At 40.8% G+C, this 17,092-nt stretch overlaps 3 protein-coding genes across 3 annotated transcripts; all 3 read right to left on the bottom strand.

Annotated features, from left to right (window-relative positions):
- Positions 1-461: 461 nt before the first annotated feature.
- On the bottom strand, positions 462-7,162 carry cndp2 (carnosine dipeptidase 2). Its single transcript, XM_079232467.1, has 12 exons — positions 7,071-7,162; positions 6,427-6,504; positions 6,033-6,176; positions 5,705-5,867; positions 4,469-4,557; positions 3,039-3,239; positions 2,801-2,885; positions 2,525-2,685; positions 2,252-2,416; positions 1,300-1,441; positions 987-1,134; positions 462-655 (listed from the first exon to the last, which is right to left on the bottom strand). The coding sequence occupies exons 2-12, from the start codon at positions 6,484-6,486 to the stop codon at positions 589-591; spliced, it is 1,425 nt and encodes a 474-aa protein (XP_079088593.1). The 5' UTR covers positions 6,487-6,504; positions 7,071-7,162; the 3' UTR covers positions 462-588.
- Positions 7,163-8,585: 1,423 nt separating this feature from the next.
- dus3l (dihydrouridine synthase 3-like) lies at positions 8,586-13,660 on the bottom strand (the record flags this gene model as incomplete). The annotated part of the gene is made up of 15 exons (XM_079231772.1): positions 8,586-8,786; positions 8,915-9,043; positions 9,159-9,347; positions 9,875-9,950; positions 10,044-10,140; positions 10,632-10,742; positions 10,918-10,983; positions 11,113-11,229; positions 11,341-11,493; positions 11,678-11,719; positions 11,833-11,928; positions 12,013-12,089; positions 12,394-12,745; positions 12,846-13,116; positions 13,584-13,660. The coding sequence occupies 15 exons, from the start codon at positions 13,658-13,660 to the stop codon at positions 8,714-8,716; spliced, it is 1,926 nt and encodes a 641-aa protein (XP_079087898.1). The 3' UTR covers positions 8,586-8,713.
- Positions 13,661-14,898: 1,238 nt separating this feature from the next.
- mterf1 (mitochondrial transcription termination factor 1) lies at positions 14,899-16,059 on the bottom strand (the record flags this gene model as incomplete). The annotated part of the gene is made up of 1 exon (XM_079231522.1): positions 14,899-16,059. The coding sequence occupies one exon, from the start codon at positions 16,057-16,059 to the stop codon at positions 14,899-14,901; it is 1,161 nt and encodes a 386-aa protein (XP_079087648.1).
- Positions 16,060-17,092: the final 1,033 nt, after the last annotated feature.

The following is a 17,092-nucleotide window of genomic DNA, read 5'->3' as shown; positions in this document are numbered from 1 at the left end:
ATTATTACAGTGTGTTTATACAGTGTGAAACAAAGTGTAGCTCTGGGAATGAGGGCTGTAACTCTTTGTCAAGGTCCTTCAACCTAGAGGTAGTCTCAGACTATCCAGCGAGTGTCCATTGTGATGTGCATGACGACCTTATTCATGCATTAACTTAATTATCCAAAATGTGTATCATGTTTTGTTCAGTTTTCATATCATTCCCAACCACTGTTGGCCTGGACCGAAAAATGGTTAGCGCTGTAACTACAGGTCTTCTTGTCAGTCTATTTATCAGGGAGGCCTTGAACACGTAATACCGGCTTAATCACGACTTCACTGGGTACAATACGCAGACTAACAGAAAATAAATAATTATTTTCTAAATCCAATGACATTATGGGTCATTGCAAGCAGCTAAGTGATGCAGTGCATAACAGCAAAACAAAAATCAATGCATTCATGAAAAAAGGACAACAAAATAACAAAGAAAAACACGTTTATTATCAGGGGGAGTGGGTATAAAACTGCTGCAAGGTAAATCATGAAGGCTACGACTCCGATAGTGTGGATGGACATATTTTACATTTTTCCTAATTAGACATCACTTCATTCCAGCTGGGAGACCTCATGGAAGTATGCACCGAGCATCTTGGTCCCCTGAACGTAGTTGACTCTGAAAGTGGAAAGATGAAATAGTGATGAGCTTCATTAACCGGTGAATACTTGTCTTTATTACAAAACGTAACAGAATGATCCACCGTAAAGATCATTCATGAAGAACTCAAGCTGTTGTATCTCACTTTAATTATAACTTTTGGCTAGAAGAACTTAACTTGGTACTTGATCACTAAAATGTGGCAGAAAGACATAACTTAACAGCCTTTAAACTATCTTAAATCTTCTGAATAACATTGTTTCGTTCCTACAATATCACATCTAAATTTGTTGCAGAATTTCTCAGTGATTCAGGTGAGAAAGGACATGAGGAAGTGACTGTGACATACCTGTTGAGCTTTTCATTCTGTGAGTGAGCTCCATCATCAGAGGATCCAAGAGGGAGCAGCATGACGTTGCGTCCCGTAGCCTCCTGGAAGGTCAGAGTGACGGGGATGCTTCCACCCTCACGGGTCAGGTCAGGCTCCACACCAAAGACTTTGGTACAGCAAGGAGCAGGAAAGAAGGAAAGAATAGTTAATATAAATAAATCTCTACAACATGAGGAAAGAGTTTCATAAGTTGTTTGTCTTTTGGTGTTTACGCCGAGTAGGAGTTTGTGTTTTGAGTGAACGGATCTTTTAACCGGAGACAGCTCTGTACCTGTTTTCATGGCCTTTCGGCCTGCCATGTAGTGTGGGTGGTTGAAGTCAGAGACCCAGGCCTTGGCTCCGTGGCCCATGTACACTTTCAGTTTGTTGGGGCTTCCCAGTTCAGCAAACTTCTTCTGCAGATGATCGATAACCTTGATGGAGAAAAAGAAAAAACATGAACGACAGGTCCAGGCTAGAGTTGAGATTTTGTCATTTAAGACAAAACGCCTTTCTTTTTAATGCTAGCCAATTCAGCGTCAGTTTTAAAAGACTCATTTGAATACTACCATCATAAACTTAGATTTACATTGTGTTTTTATCTCCTGTTGGATTCCATTATGGTATTACATGTTTCTATAATGTACCTAGATTTAAATTGGTTTACCCTCATCACCATTCAGTAGTCAACATCTATCATTCAACAGGGTGTGTTGGTTTATTTGTATCATTGTCTTCTGTTTGTATTACTCTGTAGGTGCAATTTTACATCATGTGATAAGTCATTTTGGTTTTGTATTTAAATAATGAAAAACAACATTAATTTATATATATCATATTTATTTCTCCTCGATTGCAGCCTTGGTAATGACTTACCAAACTTGCTTTTTGATAAGGTTTATATAAACAATTATGAATATTTTCAACCTTGTTTTTTAACAGAATTACTGGTATTCACTGCTTTCTTGTCAAGAATAGTACTTTTGGTAGGTCAGGCCTAGGTTACTCTGTAAATCTGCTTAATTTGTCAAATTTCCATTGTAAAAGCAACATTCACAATAAAAAAAGAAAAGTGACATCTTTGTGACACACTACAACTGAGAGACTCGAGTCATCAAGTTTGAAATTCCACTGGCAGCGACTGTCGTTTTTTTTCCCACACTACAACCTTCAACGTCTTCTAGTCACATGACCTCTACCATTTGACAGCGTTAGTATCGGTGTTACGATATTTCTGGGCCTACCTGCTTCTCCACCACTTCGGGGTCCATGTCGGGGACGAGGCGGATGGAGAACTTGCCGATGACCTTGCGGGGGATAACGGTCTTGGCTCCTGCTTCAGAGAAAGCTCCCTCAATACCGTGAAGAGACAGAGATGGATACCTCCAGCGATGCATCAGGATTTTCTCCTGTAAAAGAAGAACAGTACACTTAAATGATCATGACTTATCGTGCAGTAATCCAGTATGGCATGGCACATTTCTCTGCTTAAGTGACAACAGAAACCAATGCCTTGCCTTGGTGTCATGCAGTAGCTTTCCCACTCCAACGTCTTTGCAGTATTCATCCAAGTCAAACTCTATTTTCTCATACAGATTTTTCTCCTCATCCGTCACAGCGGCCACGCCATCGCTCATCCCAGGAACCAAAATGTTCCCCTTCTTGTCTAAGAGGGTTCCTGTTTAGAGAGACGCAAGCAAAATATTTAAACACTGCTATAAAACGTCTAAAGCGCGGGTCAAAGACTCAAACTTGTTTCATGAGATTATGGCTCAATTATCAGCATCACTTGCCCATAAGTGTGATCAGGTCGGTCATGGCTTCATGGACAGAGCCACCAAACACCCCCGAGTGGAGGTCCTTGTCGCCGCATTGCACCTTTAAATAAATAAAAAAACATATTTGAATGTGCTTAACCAGACATTTGCGTTACGCTGGAAGAACTGCATTAGTATAGAACTATGTTTTGTTCGTGCTGCAGCTGAAGTTAATACACTACAATATTAAAACGGCACAACAATCAATCTTCACCTCAACGAAGAAGTAGCAGATTCCTCTCAGGCCGTAAGTGATGCAGGGTTTAGTCTTGCCGAGCCAATAGTTGTCGGAGATGCAGACATAGTCCACGTCTTTTAAGAAGGAGTCTTTTCGTGAAAACACCAGTTCATCCAGACCCTCAGATCCAGACTCCTCCATCCCCTCGAAGCAGAATTTGATGTTGATGGGAAGCTCCTGCAGGAAGTGAGTGAAAAAAAAAAAAACTCTTTGTAAATCCCCAGGCTTCACTGTGTTTAAAGTTTGAAGATCAGTAGGATGGAAGAACAGTTTATTTCATTTTGTTGCCAAGTTGAAAGAGCGCACACAACCATCAGACCTTTTAATTTAGAAATTAACTTTTATATTGATCATAGAATAGATGCTGGGATTGTTGACTGAAGCTTCTTACAGCATGTCACTGGGATATTTTCCTCAGACGAGCTGTTCCACTGTTTCAGAAGGACGTGAAAGTTATTCAAAACAACGCGCACGGTCATGTGACTTGGTTTAATCATTAAGTGATGGCTGGATAAGACGCGACTACTGATTTCATCCAGAGACCTTTGACCACCTCCCCTGCTGACAGATCTAAAATTATCAATGGGCCTTTACAGAATCAGCTCTGCACTTAAATACAGAGATCATTCATGTCTAGGCATGATGCAGGATCCTTTAGGAAAATCAGTCAGTCACAACACCTAAAGCAATACTGTATAGTAATGTAACGAGAGTCTTTATTATTATTGTACCCACAGCATCACGTAGCTCAGTAGTAGCGTTTACATGCTGCCCAAAATAGTCTCTGTGAATGTACATGATATATGGATTTAACCTGCAATTGTCATTCCATCTTCCTTCTATAAAATCCCAAACAATGGCTCCATGTAGACGTTAGAAAATCACCTCGGCATACTTCCTCATTCCAAGCAACATTCTTGCTGGTTGATTTGCACCAAATTTGCCACGTCACATAAAACCAAAGCAGGTTTGTTGTTATTATCTTCACAGTGAAAGGCTCTGTGACACCATAATCAATGAAACCGGTTGGCTGAGCTGTGATCACACACACAAGGTCTTGTGACAGAGGTTTGGTCCCACATCACTTACTCAATCACACGAGTTGTACTTTATTTAATTTTTGATAGTTTACGGGAGCTGCTGCTGGACCAACAAGGAGGTTAGAGTTCTTGAAGCAAGACGTATTACTGCAAACTGGACAATGCAGCTTTGGTTTTGTCCCCTGGAAACAATTTAAACTTTTTGTCCCTGATAATCAATATGTGTTCACTGAGTCATAATCAGAATGTGGCTTATTAACAAGTAGTTGTTCACATTTGGTGCATATAATAAACATATTAAGAGGAAATAAAAGGGTAAAGAAAGATTCCATAAGTTAGAGAATAAAAGTGTGATGGGAACTTTACCTGCTGGATCTTCTGGTGGGCCTCAATGCAGTTAAACCAAGCCAACACTGGACCCTTGTCATCAGTTGAACCTCTTCCATAGAGCTTACCTGCAAAGATAAGATATACACATGTTACACAATAAGAACAAATGTATTAATTTATTATCTTACGTCAAGGTAATTACTAGTAGTACCAGCAAAGTTAAGGAACCATTTCATAGAAGGAAAAGTGGAAACTTTTTAGTGGCAACTAAACAACTGGATAGTAAAACACAACGTAAGCAAAAAAGAACAGAGCTGAGCAGACAGGAACGACACAGGAGGAAGTGGATGTGGCACTTTCTGTCAGCTGACTTTTACCACACTCGAGGCATATTGGGTGTTGGAATTATTATCACAAAAAAAGAAGAAGAAAAAGGAATGAGGTCATTAGTGCTGATCGTTACACAGCAGAGTTAAGTCAATCTGGGACAATTAACACACAGTAAATACCTCTTTAAAGATAACAATCATTACAAGATTTGCACCATTGAGTAGATTGTAAAGATAACAGCTGCCAAGTTGGTGAGAAGCAGAAGATGATTAAACATCTATCACCGTGTAATACATTTACAAAGTAAAAAGGCTTCACTCAAGGCCTTTTGCCTTCTGCAAAGCTGAATGGATACTTGGTAAATAAAACTGCCCTTCCTCAACTAGACCTGCTAGGTTTGTAGATAAGACATGATTAAGACTATACTGGGCTGGACTTTGGTAATGTGCTGCAAACGGTGATATGATCAAAAGTACAAAGCTGATAAAAGCTCAAAGAGCATTAGACGTTACATTTGAGTAATGATGAGTAAAAACAACCTCTCTGCTCACCAAAGAAAGATGATTGATTTGATATCTTGTCAGATACTAAATAAATAGTTTCATTTTACTCTGTAGCTCTGTCATGGCTCAGTTAAACACAATTTTCCTTTCAGCGTGCTCTTTGTTTCTGCCATCAGGCCTTCACTGCAGGACAAATCGGTCATTTATTTCAGTGCAAAGTGAAACTGTATTTTGAAGGTTGCGTAATCGTTACATCAAAGTTTGAGAAAACAAATCCCAAAGCCTACCTCGTCCCGCCTCGTCTTACATGCCAAAAACAACATTCCAGCCAACTTCAATAACATGCAATAAAGCCGGTTTTGTTTCTAACAGACAAACTTTCCAGATCCTATTGAATACAGCTTCAGGGTAAACAGATAGTAAAACCTTCTGCTCTCACCGTCTTTCTCTACCAGAGTGAAAGGCTCGGTATCCCAGCCATCATCAAGGTTAGCCGGCTGGACATCAAGATGGCCGTAGATGCACACAGTCTTCTTGCCCGGGTCGGACCCCAAACTACCCAGGACAATAGGCGGCAGGGGGATCTCCTCTCCAGATGGAAGCTGCATGCAAAAAAACAAAAACAGCCGACATTTTAGCACAGGTTCAAGTTTACAAAGAGGGCCCATTCTATTGAATCAAAACCGTATACATAGGGAAAGCAGTGAAAACCCAATGCATTATCAGTGATAATGTCCCAACATTAACAACAGCATACTCTTACACACCTTCTGTTTGCCGATGTCCACCATCTCCACTGTTCCCCCCAGCTTCTCAATGTCCTTGGCAGCCATCTCCATCATCTTCTTGATCTCCCCGCGCTTCTCTGGCCAAGCAGACACACTCTGGACAGCGACCCAGTCTGCAAGACGCTAGGAAACACAAGAAAAGATGCACGTACGTTTGAACACCGTCTGAGAAAACATGGACAAAAGGGGTTTCATACAGCATGTCTAAGTTTAAGGCTCACATTTGGTTAAAGCTCCATTTAAACTATAAAGTGGAGTCAGAGCCTGTGTTTTAGCGCTTTGATCAAGAGAAGACAGACGTTTGACTGCAATCTAACCACAATGGTTCTTGTATAATGCACTATAACAAGGAGGTCATACAGGATGAGCTTACCTGCACATACAGATCCTGGTGTTCGTCCACATACTTGAAAAGTGAAGTGAGATGAGCCATCTTTTCCAGCGACAGGGGCTGAGGGTTTAAAAGGCAAAGTGGAGTGAGAGTGAACCTTCAGCCCTTTGCTGTCTTATAGGAGGACATAAGCCACGCCCTGCTGCGAACCTGCTGAGCCCTGCAGTATTGTACTGTCATGCATGCAGAGTCAGAAGAGCAAGTTTCAGATCAGTAAGTTGAGCTGGTGATATTTTTGCAACATTGTGGTACACAGCTGCTACTTGATGCGTCTTTCGATTTTTTTTAATCAACAGAAAAGCAGACACACAGTAGAAAGTTACGTCACAAAAAAAGGTCCCATTATAGCACACGGGTCACTGCCCTCCCTTTAAGTTTTAGTTTCAACTTAGAAAAATAGGCAAAAAAGCCTCATAATAATGACTTAAAAGCGTGACTCTAGCTAACCGGCTGAATCTGTCCCATAGTCACAGTAGCCGGCTGACTTTACGTGACGATACGTCACATGAACGGGTTCGCCTGTCTCAGACAGATGGTGCGCTGTTCATTTCTGAATCGCATGTAGACGCATTATTAAAGCAACCCGGTCAGTTATGAGAACTCAGCTGCCACGTGACTCTTCTCACCTGACAGACACTTCCTGTGTTTCCTAATGACGCTGACACGGGTTAAAGTTGTATTCCACGCACGGAATAAGAGAGAGCAGAGAGACTTCTTCACATCAGTGAACGTCGGCGGCTGTTTGATTGTTTTCACGGCGCAAAGAATTGTGGGTGAGAGACAGATGCTTCGTCATGATCGTCCATGAGGTCCAGAAACAGTCGAGAGAGGAGAGCGACCCTCTCTAACAAACCTACCTACATTTACAGATAATACTCTTTATTTATATAGCACATTGCATACAGATTTTTTTAAATAAATAAAAACAGTTAACCTTCCTTTTACGTGCATACGTTTTGTACTTACATTTTCAGTGGAATTAAAACATTTTAACAGATGAATAAAAACTGGAAAACATTTTACATTTAAAATGAAATGCAAAAGTAAAAGCCGCTATACTACAAAGCAAAAATATTCTGTAATAAGTCAAAGGTAAAATAAAAAGTTAAAAGTACAATAGTATTATCACAATAGACTTTTAAGTAGAAAAAACTTAATTTTGAGGACTGGCGCATTTCGGGATAATGTACAGGACATTGAATTATGATTATTGTGCATTATTGTGTACACAACTAAAACATTACCGTATACACTACTACTGGTAACTTGTGAATTTCCTCCTTTGGATCAATACATTGTTATTTTCTATTATTAATCTGAACACCTTTCCTTCAGGTTAGTTCAATTCAGTTCATAGATGATTCCTAATCTGATAAACAGCACAAATGTAAGCGATCAGACCCCCATGAATAATACATATATAACCTATATACAAATTATGCTTCATTATGTAAACCATAAGATGTGCTTGAATAAATGTGTTGTGCTGTATATTTTATACAGCAAGGGTTTCTGAGGTGAATGGCTGATTACACATCAATCATAAAAGCCCATGATTAGCTTCTGTAGGTAAAAAGTAGTGCAGGTTTGCCAAGCCAAAAAAAGTGGTGGTGTAATCATTACATTGAACACGTAACAAAATCCCTGAAGTCATCTCACCAGATCTAATCTTACATGCCTACCAGCATTCCAGTCTACTTAAATTACGTAATAAAGAAATTTCATTTTGAACGGGCAAATTTCCATCTAGATCATAACAAATTATATATATATATATATATATATATATATATATATATATATATATATATATATATATATATATATATATATATATATATTTCGTTATGATCTGGATGAAAATATATGGCATACAATAAACCATTAAGAAAACATGCACCTATGCAACTGAATGTTTAAAATGCACATTTACTGCCTTAAGCAGTAGTAATGAATACCAAGTCCACTGCGAGTTTTACTAGTCTGACATCACTTGATCAGGCGACAAATCTTAATGCACTAAAATAGTTTTAAAAAGTGGAAGGTGCATTGTAAAAAAAGAGTCAAGCAAAGGGGATGACTTAGTGTGGCGAAATACTTTATTGCATATATTTCAAGTACACAAACACAGCACAGGTTGAATGAACAGACTACTCAAAAGTCTTAATCAATAAAAACAATAGATTATCTTTCTTTAAATCATATTCTCTGCGGCAAATAAAAACAAACAAACAAATCAAAAGGGCCGGATGTTCAGAGGAAGAGAAAATCATTTGTAGGCATTGGCTTTATGTTTGGGCAAGAAGTTGAAACTCTTTGGTACTGGTCCAAGTAGCATTTCACTGGAGAGGAAAAAGTAAGATATTATAATCAGTAAACACATCAATTTAGCAGTTATTCTTAGTGTAGCTTGGTTTTAAATGGTGATTCTTGATGATTTAAATGTTTAATTTAAATGTTTCCTGCTCACCTAATCCTGACCCAGTCCCCAACATGTTGACTGGCCATTAGTGACTCCAGGTAGTTCCTGCCCAGGTAGTAGGGAGGTCTGTCGTTGATCTTCTGCGGCACCCGTTCCAACAGGCCGACTGGAATATATCTGCGAGGCAGAGACAGTATGACAATAAGTGTGTTTCTGGATCAAATGGCAAGTCATAAATATATTTATTGTTATTAGCAGAAAGAAATATAATGAAGTGCGTGTTGTTGCCCACCTGCACATGAAGGAGAGCCACTCCAGCATGAAGGTGCGGGTCTTCTCCACACCTCGAGTGTCAGAGCCCCAGTGCTCCAGACCGAAGTTGCTGAAATCCCTGAGGACGTCCAGTCGCTCACCGGACGAGATGTCCCAGTGTCTGCTCTCCTTTATTTCAGTGAAGATCCAAGGCTTAATGAGAGCACCCCTGAAGAGATACAAAATCAAAGTTCACTACACAGATAACTGGTCTCCGTAAAACTAAATGATTCCCCATGTCAGGATTATTTGTGTGGTTACTATGCTTTAAGTTACTGTAAAAGCAAGAAAGCACAATCATGTCACTGACAGTTTTTCAATGCCGCTAGAGAGCAAATTAGCTGTCAGCCTTAACGCTGACAATTTCTAAACGTAGCTAGCCGACAGTCGCAAAATCACAGATTTGTCTCGACCTGATGATGTGTTTGCTATTGGTGTGGTGATATTCAAATTCGTTTGAATTAATTAAATAGAAGTTCTTGAACACATTTTAATATTAAAATAACTACCGGTAGCTTTGTGTGTTCCCAAAATGTATTTGTATCTAATTTGTATCCATTTGGCAGCAACTCACTCTCCACCAGAGCGCTCTGGGGCCCAGTGGTTGAGAATAGCTGAAGTCGACCACATAATAATGTGACATTTACATCGGAGTTTCCGTTAATTTGTCCGTGTCATCACTTCAGTGTCACCAACCTTGCAATCATAATGCCAGAAACTCCGGTCTCTCTTGCTTTCATGGCATCTTCATAGGACAGTATGTCTCCATTACCTTGGACAATAAACAGAGGTCACCTTAGTTCATCTCATCACCAACACATTGAACCGTATGCAGCTAAAATCTTAGGGAAACAAATTCACATACCATAAAGTGGGACCGGACTAGCCAGCTTGGAACAGGTGTTGATGTAGTCCCAGTCAGCCATCTTAGTGTAGCGCTGCTCTTTGGATCGGCCATGCAACTAGAAGAAAACTACAGCATCAGTGTTGTGTCACACTTTAAAACGGAGCTCGAATTCATTTGCAGATACCAAAATGAGGAGAAGAAAGTATTATGCACAAAAAACAAGGGGCTTAGAAAAACATCTCATGGATGAATCTTTGTCATTGTGACAACGACGCACATTTAATAAGAATCAAACAAAAGAGTGATAGCTGGTGCTCCAACACTGCATTTTCAGTCATTCCTCTCTAATTTGTTATGGGCTTTTGTTAAATGCCAAAGGAAAAGGAAGTTTGTAGCAACTTTAATTAATTAATGATTTATTATCTTCTAAGCAAGTGCCATACACCCAGAAGTGTCCACCCCTCATAGTCTGAAAAGACACTACCGGAAATGAGACTCAATTTGACTTCCATTGTTTTCATGTATTTCTTGACTCAAACCAATGCCTCTTTAAAGAGTTGCAACACTTTTTCACATTTATTTATGCTGCTTTTACACAAGTCTTACTGTGATCATAGAGACGTCCCACGTCTTCATCTCTGCGATGAGTTTGTGTGCTATGTTGCTCTTCTCCTGGACACCAGTGCGGATCTTGACTGTTAAAGGGACGTCAAGGACCTTCAGGAGGGAAAAAAGACTTATCACTCGTCCATAAACTGTGTCAAACATTTTTGCTGGATGGATTATTAAAAACGAGTTTGACACCTGCATACTGTACATACACATTAAATGATGACAGTATTTTCTGTTAAAAGCCAAAATTCACCCAGATACCAAATTCAGACAAACTTACATAGTTCATTCCCTTGATTATCTGTTCAAACTTTCTGGTGCGTGTCATCAAGCCGCAGCCTCCGCCCTGGTGCGGGAAAGTAAACAAACACCATCTGTCAGCTAGTGTCATATTAATGTTTAATATTGCATTGCCAATCTTTTTTGTTTTTTGTTCCCGTCTGAAAAACATGGTTTTATTGTTTGTGATGTTTACCTTCTTGTAGACAAGGTCAATGGGGCAGCCGGAGTTGATGTCCACAAAGTCAACATCAATGTTGCTGTTGATGAGCTCTGCACACCTCGTCATGGTGTCGGGGAAGCAGCCTTCCACCTGGAGACACAAAGAGATCTTCAGAACTGAAGCCATCTTCACAAGTCTACAAGCCGCGTTCATGACAACAAAGTAATTAAACAAGTCTGAAATAATGTATGATGACGTCACCTGGACGCCAAAAACATCTTCACTTTCGTGCCGTTTCAGGAGGGCCCACTCTGACTGCTGCCCCTGGAGCAGGTTTGTGCACATGGCCATCTCCCCACACGTGATGTCTGCTCCAAAGCGCTTGCACACGCGACGGAAAGGTAGATTCCCACACTGAGGAAAGAGAACGAATGGATTTTGTCAGGTCAAAACCTTATTTATTCGGTGCGTTACTGGTTCTATAGTAACATTTTAACTCTTGTCTAGAATGATAGCAAATGTGATTTGTTTGGGCAGCATTTTACTATATCAACAACACATCAACCCTCAGTGCTCGATTCATTCTGGCTGTACTTACAGTTGTGAGAGGGGCCAGGTAGAGCTTGTCTTGAAAGTCCACCTTGAAAACAGAGAAACAGGATTATATGATATTCCTTGTGTCATGTTAAATAATTTTGGAGGAGAGACGGTTAGCTGATATATACACACACACACACACACACACACACACACCTGTTTCTTCTCACACAGGCGTAACTTGATGACATCTTCGTCAGTGAGAGGCCCAACAGTCTTCACCGGGGGCTGTTTAACTGGGCTGGCCTGTGGCTTGTGACAGAGAAAACATGTAAGAATACTTTGAAAACACATATACCACCATATAAGAGAGGGAGTAGTAGCAGGAATATGTACCTGGACTTCAGCCTCAGTAGACACACGCTGCTCCCCTCCTGTTGGATCGGCAGATACTTCCGCTGCACAAGCATCACCTGAGTGTGTCAAAAGAATGGATTGTCAGATCAAGTTTAAATCTACATCTGTTCAACTCCTGCGATAAAGAATGGCATGCATGTTGATGCCCAGCTCAAATCCAATGAGCTGATTAAATGAAAGCTCCAATAATCTTCTGTGTCTGTATGACTTTAAACCACTCATAGAACAAGAACGACCGGCAGCTTCTTTCTTAGGAGTAACAGTGGCAGAATATTAATATTCCTGAAGGGCATTTGCGCTGCCAATAGCTCATGTATAAGTGTGTATTACTTCCATCTTAAATCTATGAAGTCGTCTTACCATTCGCTTGCTGTTCTCTTTTGTCTTTGTTGTTTGAAATTATTTTGAGGTACTCCTCCGACTTCTTGAAGCTCACCGAACGCTTCCTCAGACGGATCTGGAGGTCTTTGGCCAGACTGTTCCTGACCGCCGTCCTGCCCTCGTTGGCCTTAATTAATTCCGCGTTCACCATGGTTTTGAAGTCGGGTGTAGTGTGCGCCATGGCGAAGCGGCAGCAGAGGCCAAAACCACACTTTCCAAATGTGTCATAGAGGTAGCAGCTTTCCCCGATGTCACCGGGCTTCGTTGCCATGTACTCTGCTACGTTGTGGTAAAAGTTGCATTTGTCTCCGAAGGGACATTCCCTGTTGTCCTGCATGGACGGGAAAAGTCACGACAATGACCATCAGCGGACATAGTGATTGAAGGGCACCTCGTGCGGCATTTGTGAACGGTTGGGGAAAGTTTCATACCTGAATGACTGAAAGACACAGTCGCTTTTCCTCATAGGCGGTAGGCTTTGTGTGCGGCCGTGACTTATTCTGTCCCCGGATACGTTTACCGTCTGGTTTGCCGCCCTTGTTCCCCTCCTCAGGGTCTAGTTTGAGCTTTTTCGTTTCAGGTTCCTCGACAGAGGTCGCCTTCGTCTCCTCTACTTTGTCCCCATCGCTGGCCTTTTCCCCCTTTGGGCCCCGCCACTCAGAGTCTACAAACCCATGAAATTTGTCTTTGGTGGTCAGGAATCTGCAAATACAAGAAGAAAAATAAATGCAATGACCCGTCAGTTTGACAATACAACAACCCGACATACAATGTGTTACTTTAAGTGCGCATGGAACGACCAATGTGTGGAATAGTGCAACATCAGCATGTAACATGTAACAGGGAATTTCAAAGGTTTCAAGGTGGAATTACTCTAAACCGGTTTGTAACCCAAGTGTAGGACTTCTCTAGGTGTACCGATGAGGACACGGTGGAGGCTGGAGGGATGTCAGCTCCGACACATGCGCTAAAACAGGACTGTCACGGTGAAGAGACATGGTGCAGAACAGGGATTTCAGGCACAACTTCAACTACTCCCAGGGAAACAGTGAAGACATGATGTTCAGAGTGTTGGCAGCTGTCAACCTGAGACTGTCTGACTCGAGACTCTTCCACCAAACATAGGCTTTGGACGACAGTTGAGTGTTTGCAGTGATCTCCATACTTACTCTGGTTTGATTGAAGCTTCGCCCTTCACGGCTACATCCGGACTCTTTTGAACAGTTTCCTCTGTTGCTTTGTCCATCGCAGCCTCGTCTCCAAATCCCTTTTCCTGAAAAATGTCGACGCAACAGATTATCACATTGAATCTAACTAACGTACCGCTTCACCGAAGAGTGCGCGTGAGCTACGAGTAACCTTATTAAACTAAACTCTGTCCTGCATACGTCATTCATACAAGTTGACTTAATTACAGGCCAAGCCGCTCCATGTACCTCTCTGGTTGCCTGCCTGATTAAACAGTTAAAAATGAGTGGAGTCGCTCACCTGTTCGTCAAAGTTGCCCAGATGAACAGCAACTGTTCCCCGTTACTGCAGCACGCTCGTGGACCCTGCTAGCGGGCTAACTGCCGACGTGAAGGCTGCTGAAGCAAACACTCAACGAACCACTTTGGCTCGCGAGTGCATTTGACGCTAATTAATTTTATTTTTTTAAGTAAATACTAAACGATTACAGTAAACGTAGATTCTACTTCTGTCTCACGCCTTAACATGCAATCCGACTGCATGAGGAAACAGTTGTGCTACAGTTTGAGACGTCCGGAGTGTCGCTACTGGCCGACGAACATTAGTTCCGCATACATACTGGTAATCCAGCAATAAAGTATAATACGACTACTATGTAATTGTTTCAGTTTATAAATGCTACTGTATATATAGTACTAAAAACAATACCTACCTCCTTTCAGTAATTACATACGTATGAGTACAAAAAAAAGAACTACAATGAAAACATTTGGTAAGATTTAGTAAGATGCCTCTGCATCTCTTTTATTTCAATATTGCATCCTCACATGAATTCCAACATGTTATTTTTACATCTTTGGCCAAGTAAAAAAATTCTGCACATGTAAAAAAAAAATTGTCTGTCAACAAAGCGATTAGCGCTGCAGATAATTATGCAGAAACTTATGATTGATTCATTGTTTTAGTTTGCTGCCTTCTGCGATTGTAAATAACATATTTCTGTGGTTTTTGGATTATTGGTTGGCCAAAAGAAGACATTTAAATGAAACTTTGGAGTATAGAAAATTGTGATTTTATTTTAGAGACCGTTAGAGAGAAAAATACTCTATAGATCCATAATTAAATTATTGTTGTTGTAACCCTACCACATATATTGAAACATTACAAAAAGAGACATCCACAAAGTCAGAAATCATATTGTAGTTACGACATGAAGAGAAAATGACTGCCGTGAAGCAAAGCTCAAGTAAAAGCAGCATCCAACACTATGTAACATCATAATACAGACAGCTCCACTCAGTCATCTGGTGAGGCAGAAAGTCTTCCCATCTTTGCATCAAACCGCTTTCGGCTAGAGTCCAGGATGTTGATGCCATTCTTCTGAAAGTCATACCCCAATCTCTTTAGCTCCCCGAGTCGCTCTGTAATGTTCCGTGTGCTGTATTCTAAAACTTTGGGCTTTTCCAGGATTTGCTTTATTGTTATTCCTCCGCTTAGGAGACAGTCCAGTTTAGAGCTCAGTGTGTCCGACCCAATGTACAGAACCATTGGATAGCTGAGGATTAGTTTTTTTATGTCAGCTTTCCGACAGCCAAGTGAAACTATCCTCCGCTGGAGACTTTTAAAATTATTTTTCAGATATTCATTGGAAAGATCCAGTATTTCTGCCCCGGGGCCTTCAAGAAGATCAAGCAGTTCTGAATCGCTCAACTTAAGAGAAGCTCTCAGGATATCAATGTTTGTCTTGACTCTCTTCGTGCTTCGGATGAGAACATAAAGGTTTCTGGATATGATAGATTTAGGAAACTGCTCTGGATTTGTTCCGCCGAGTTCGGCACAGATGTCTTCCAGGAACTCCACCATCTGCCTGTTGAGCTCCAAACTGTTGGAAAACGTCCGCGGCGCTGTGGTCAGCAGCCGATGGAGGTCTTTGGCGTTCAGTCCCAGCGAGGTCAGAAAAGCTATGTTCTTCTTCAAGTTCCCATTATCACTGGAGCGGAAGAAAGACTCTGGTGAGCGATCCAGGATGCTCACAATTTCTGCATCAGTCTGGAAGATGTCTCTCCACAGCTCCCAGCGCTGTTCCAAGTGATCGATCGAGCGAGTGATGGCGCGGGGGTAACGGGATATGATGCTGGCGATGACTTTACGGCTGGCACCTTTACCTTGCATAAACTTTGCGAGCCCTTGCTCATTAGTGAAGACTTTACGAAGCACCCCGGGCTGACGCTGGCGTGCCATCTTCACATCAACGCCCATGAGATTCAGATTCTCCAGCAGAGATTCATTCTCTGTGGTCCCTGGCGGCTTGGGCTCATTACTTTTTATAGGGCCGCTGCAAAGACTCCTGGGGAGGAAGGTTGAAGCCGACTGCGCTAGATTGTGCCCAAAACTGCGCTGCAACGTCACGGATCGATGAAAGCTGCGGAGAGCCCCCAATGCAGCTACTGCTGCCATGTTGAATGAGGGCCAGTTTTAGTGGACCTGAAGGAAAAATAAACATATTTATCTGATTAATAATGTGGTCAATTAAACACAACGCATTGTTTGTGTGTGTGTGTGTGTGTGTGTGTATATATATAAATATATCCCAGAAATCTGAAGGTTACTTATGACAACAATTAGGCAGTCAGATATATGTAAGAGTAAAAAGTGTACAAATAAACATAAAGAAGCATATGTTGAAAGTAGTCTAATATAGTACAGCAACATTGTACTTAATTGTAACGTTAGTTCTTGACACCATTGCAGTGTTGATATATCACTCAAAATGTCTCCGTTTGCATATTCTATACAAGCTCGTGCGTTTGTGTTAACTGTGAGGAAACAGGTCATGTTACTGTACAATCTGACACAGGAACCGTTATTACATACAAGCTCACTTTTTTTTTTTTTTAAACAATGTATTTATTGATTTTTAGTCTGCAAGTCACATCAAATTGAATATCAACAAAACAATACACAGCAGACATGTTCACCCATCCCATAATAATAAAGTAACTAAATAATAGTTAAATTTAAAACAGATAATAAAAAGAAACATAAAAATATACTTTACAAACTGAATAATGGGTGTTTTTTGTTGTTGTTTTTCCTACTAGTCAATGTACATAATCAGACAGTTGTCCTACTCCCCCTGAGCCTGTTCTTGCTGAAGCAAGTCACCAACATTTGTATTATGCCTTAAGAAACAAGCTCACATTTAAGTGATATACTGTACGACGGACGACAGAATGAAGTCTGTCTGCAGGCTCGTCGCTACTTTAAATATTCAACTGTTACAAACTTTATTCGAGCTTAAAGTCCAGGTCTACTCTTAACTGTAGCGTTACAACTTTCACCATGAACAATTCATTATCAATGTCTCAATATCTCAATCCATAGTTTTTTTGTAGACAATATATAAAAATACATACCATGTAGCTACGTTTGGTTTCTTTTTGCCATCAACATTCTGGGGGCGAGGAAGCAGCCTGCGCGAATAAAACCG

Source organism: Taurulus bubalis (assembly GCF_910589615.1).
Source record: "Taurulus bubalis genome assembly, chromosome: 16".
Classification (NCBI taxonomy): domain Eukaryota; kingdom Metazoa; phylum Chordata; class Actinopteri; order Perciformes; family Cottidae; genus Taurulus; species Taurulus bubalis.
Note: the sequence above shows the minus strand (reverse complement) of the source record. Positions and strands in the feature narration are given on the sequence as shown.

Excerpts from the sequence above, each read along its gene's own strand:
- cndp2 (XM_079232467.1), bottom strand. The coding sequence starts at position 6,486 with ATGGCTCATCTCACTTCACTTTTCAAGTATGTGGACGAACACCAGGAT. Across the intron at positions 2,886-3,038 it reads TCTGCTACTTCTTCGTTGAG|GTGCAATGCGGCGACAAGGA; the intron begins GTGAAGATTGAT and ends ATTTATTTAAAG. Across the intron at positions 1,442-2,251 it reads CCGAAGTGGTGGAGAAGCAG|GTTATCGATCATCTGCAGAA; the intron begins GTAGGCCCAGAA and ends TTCTCCATCAAG.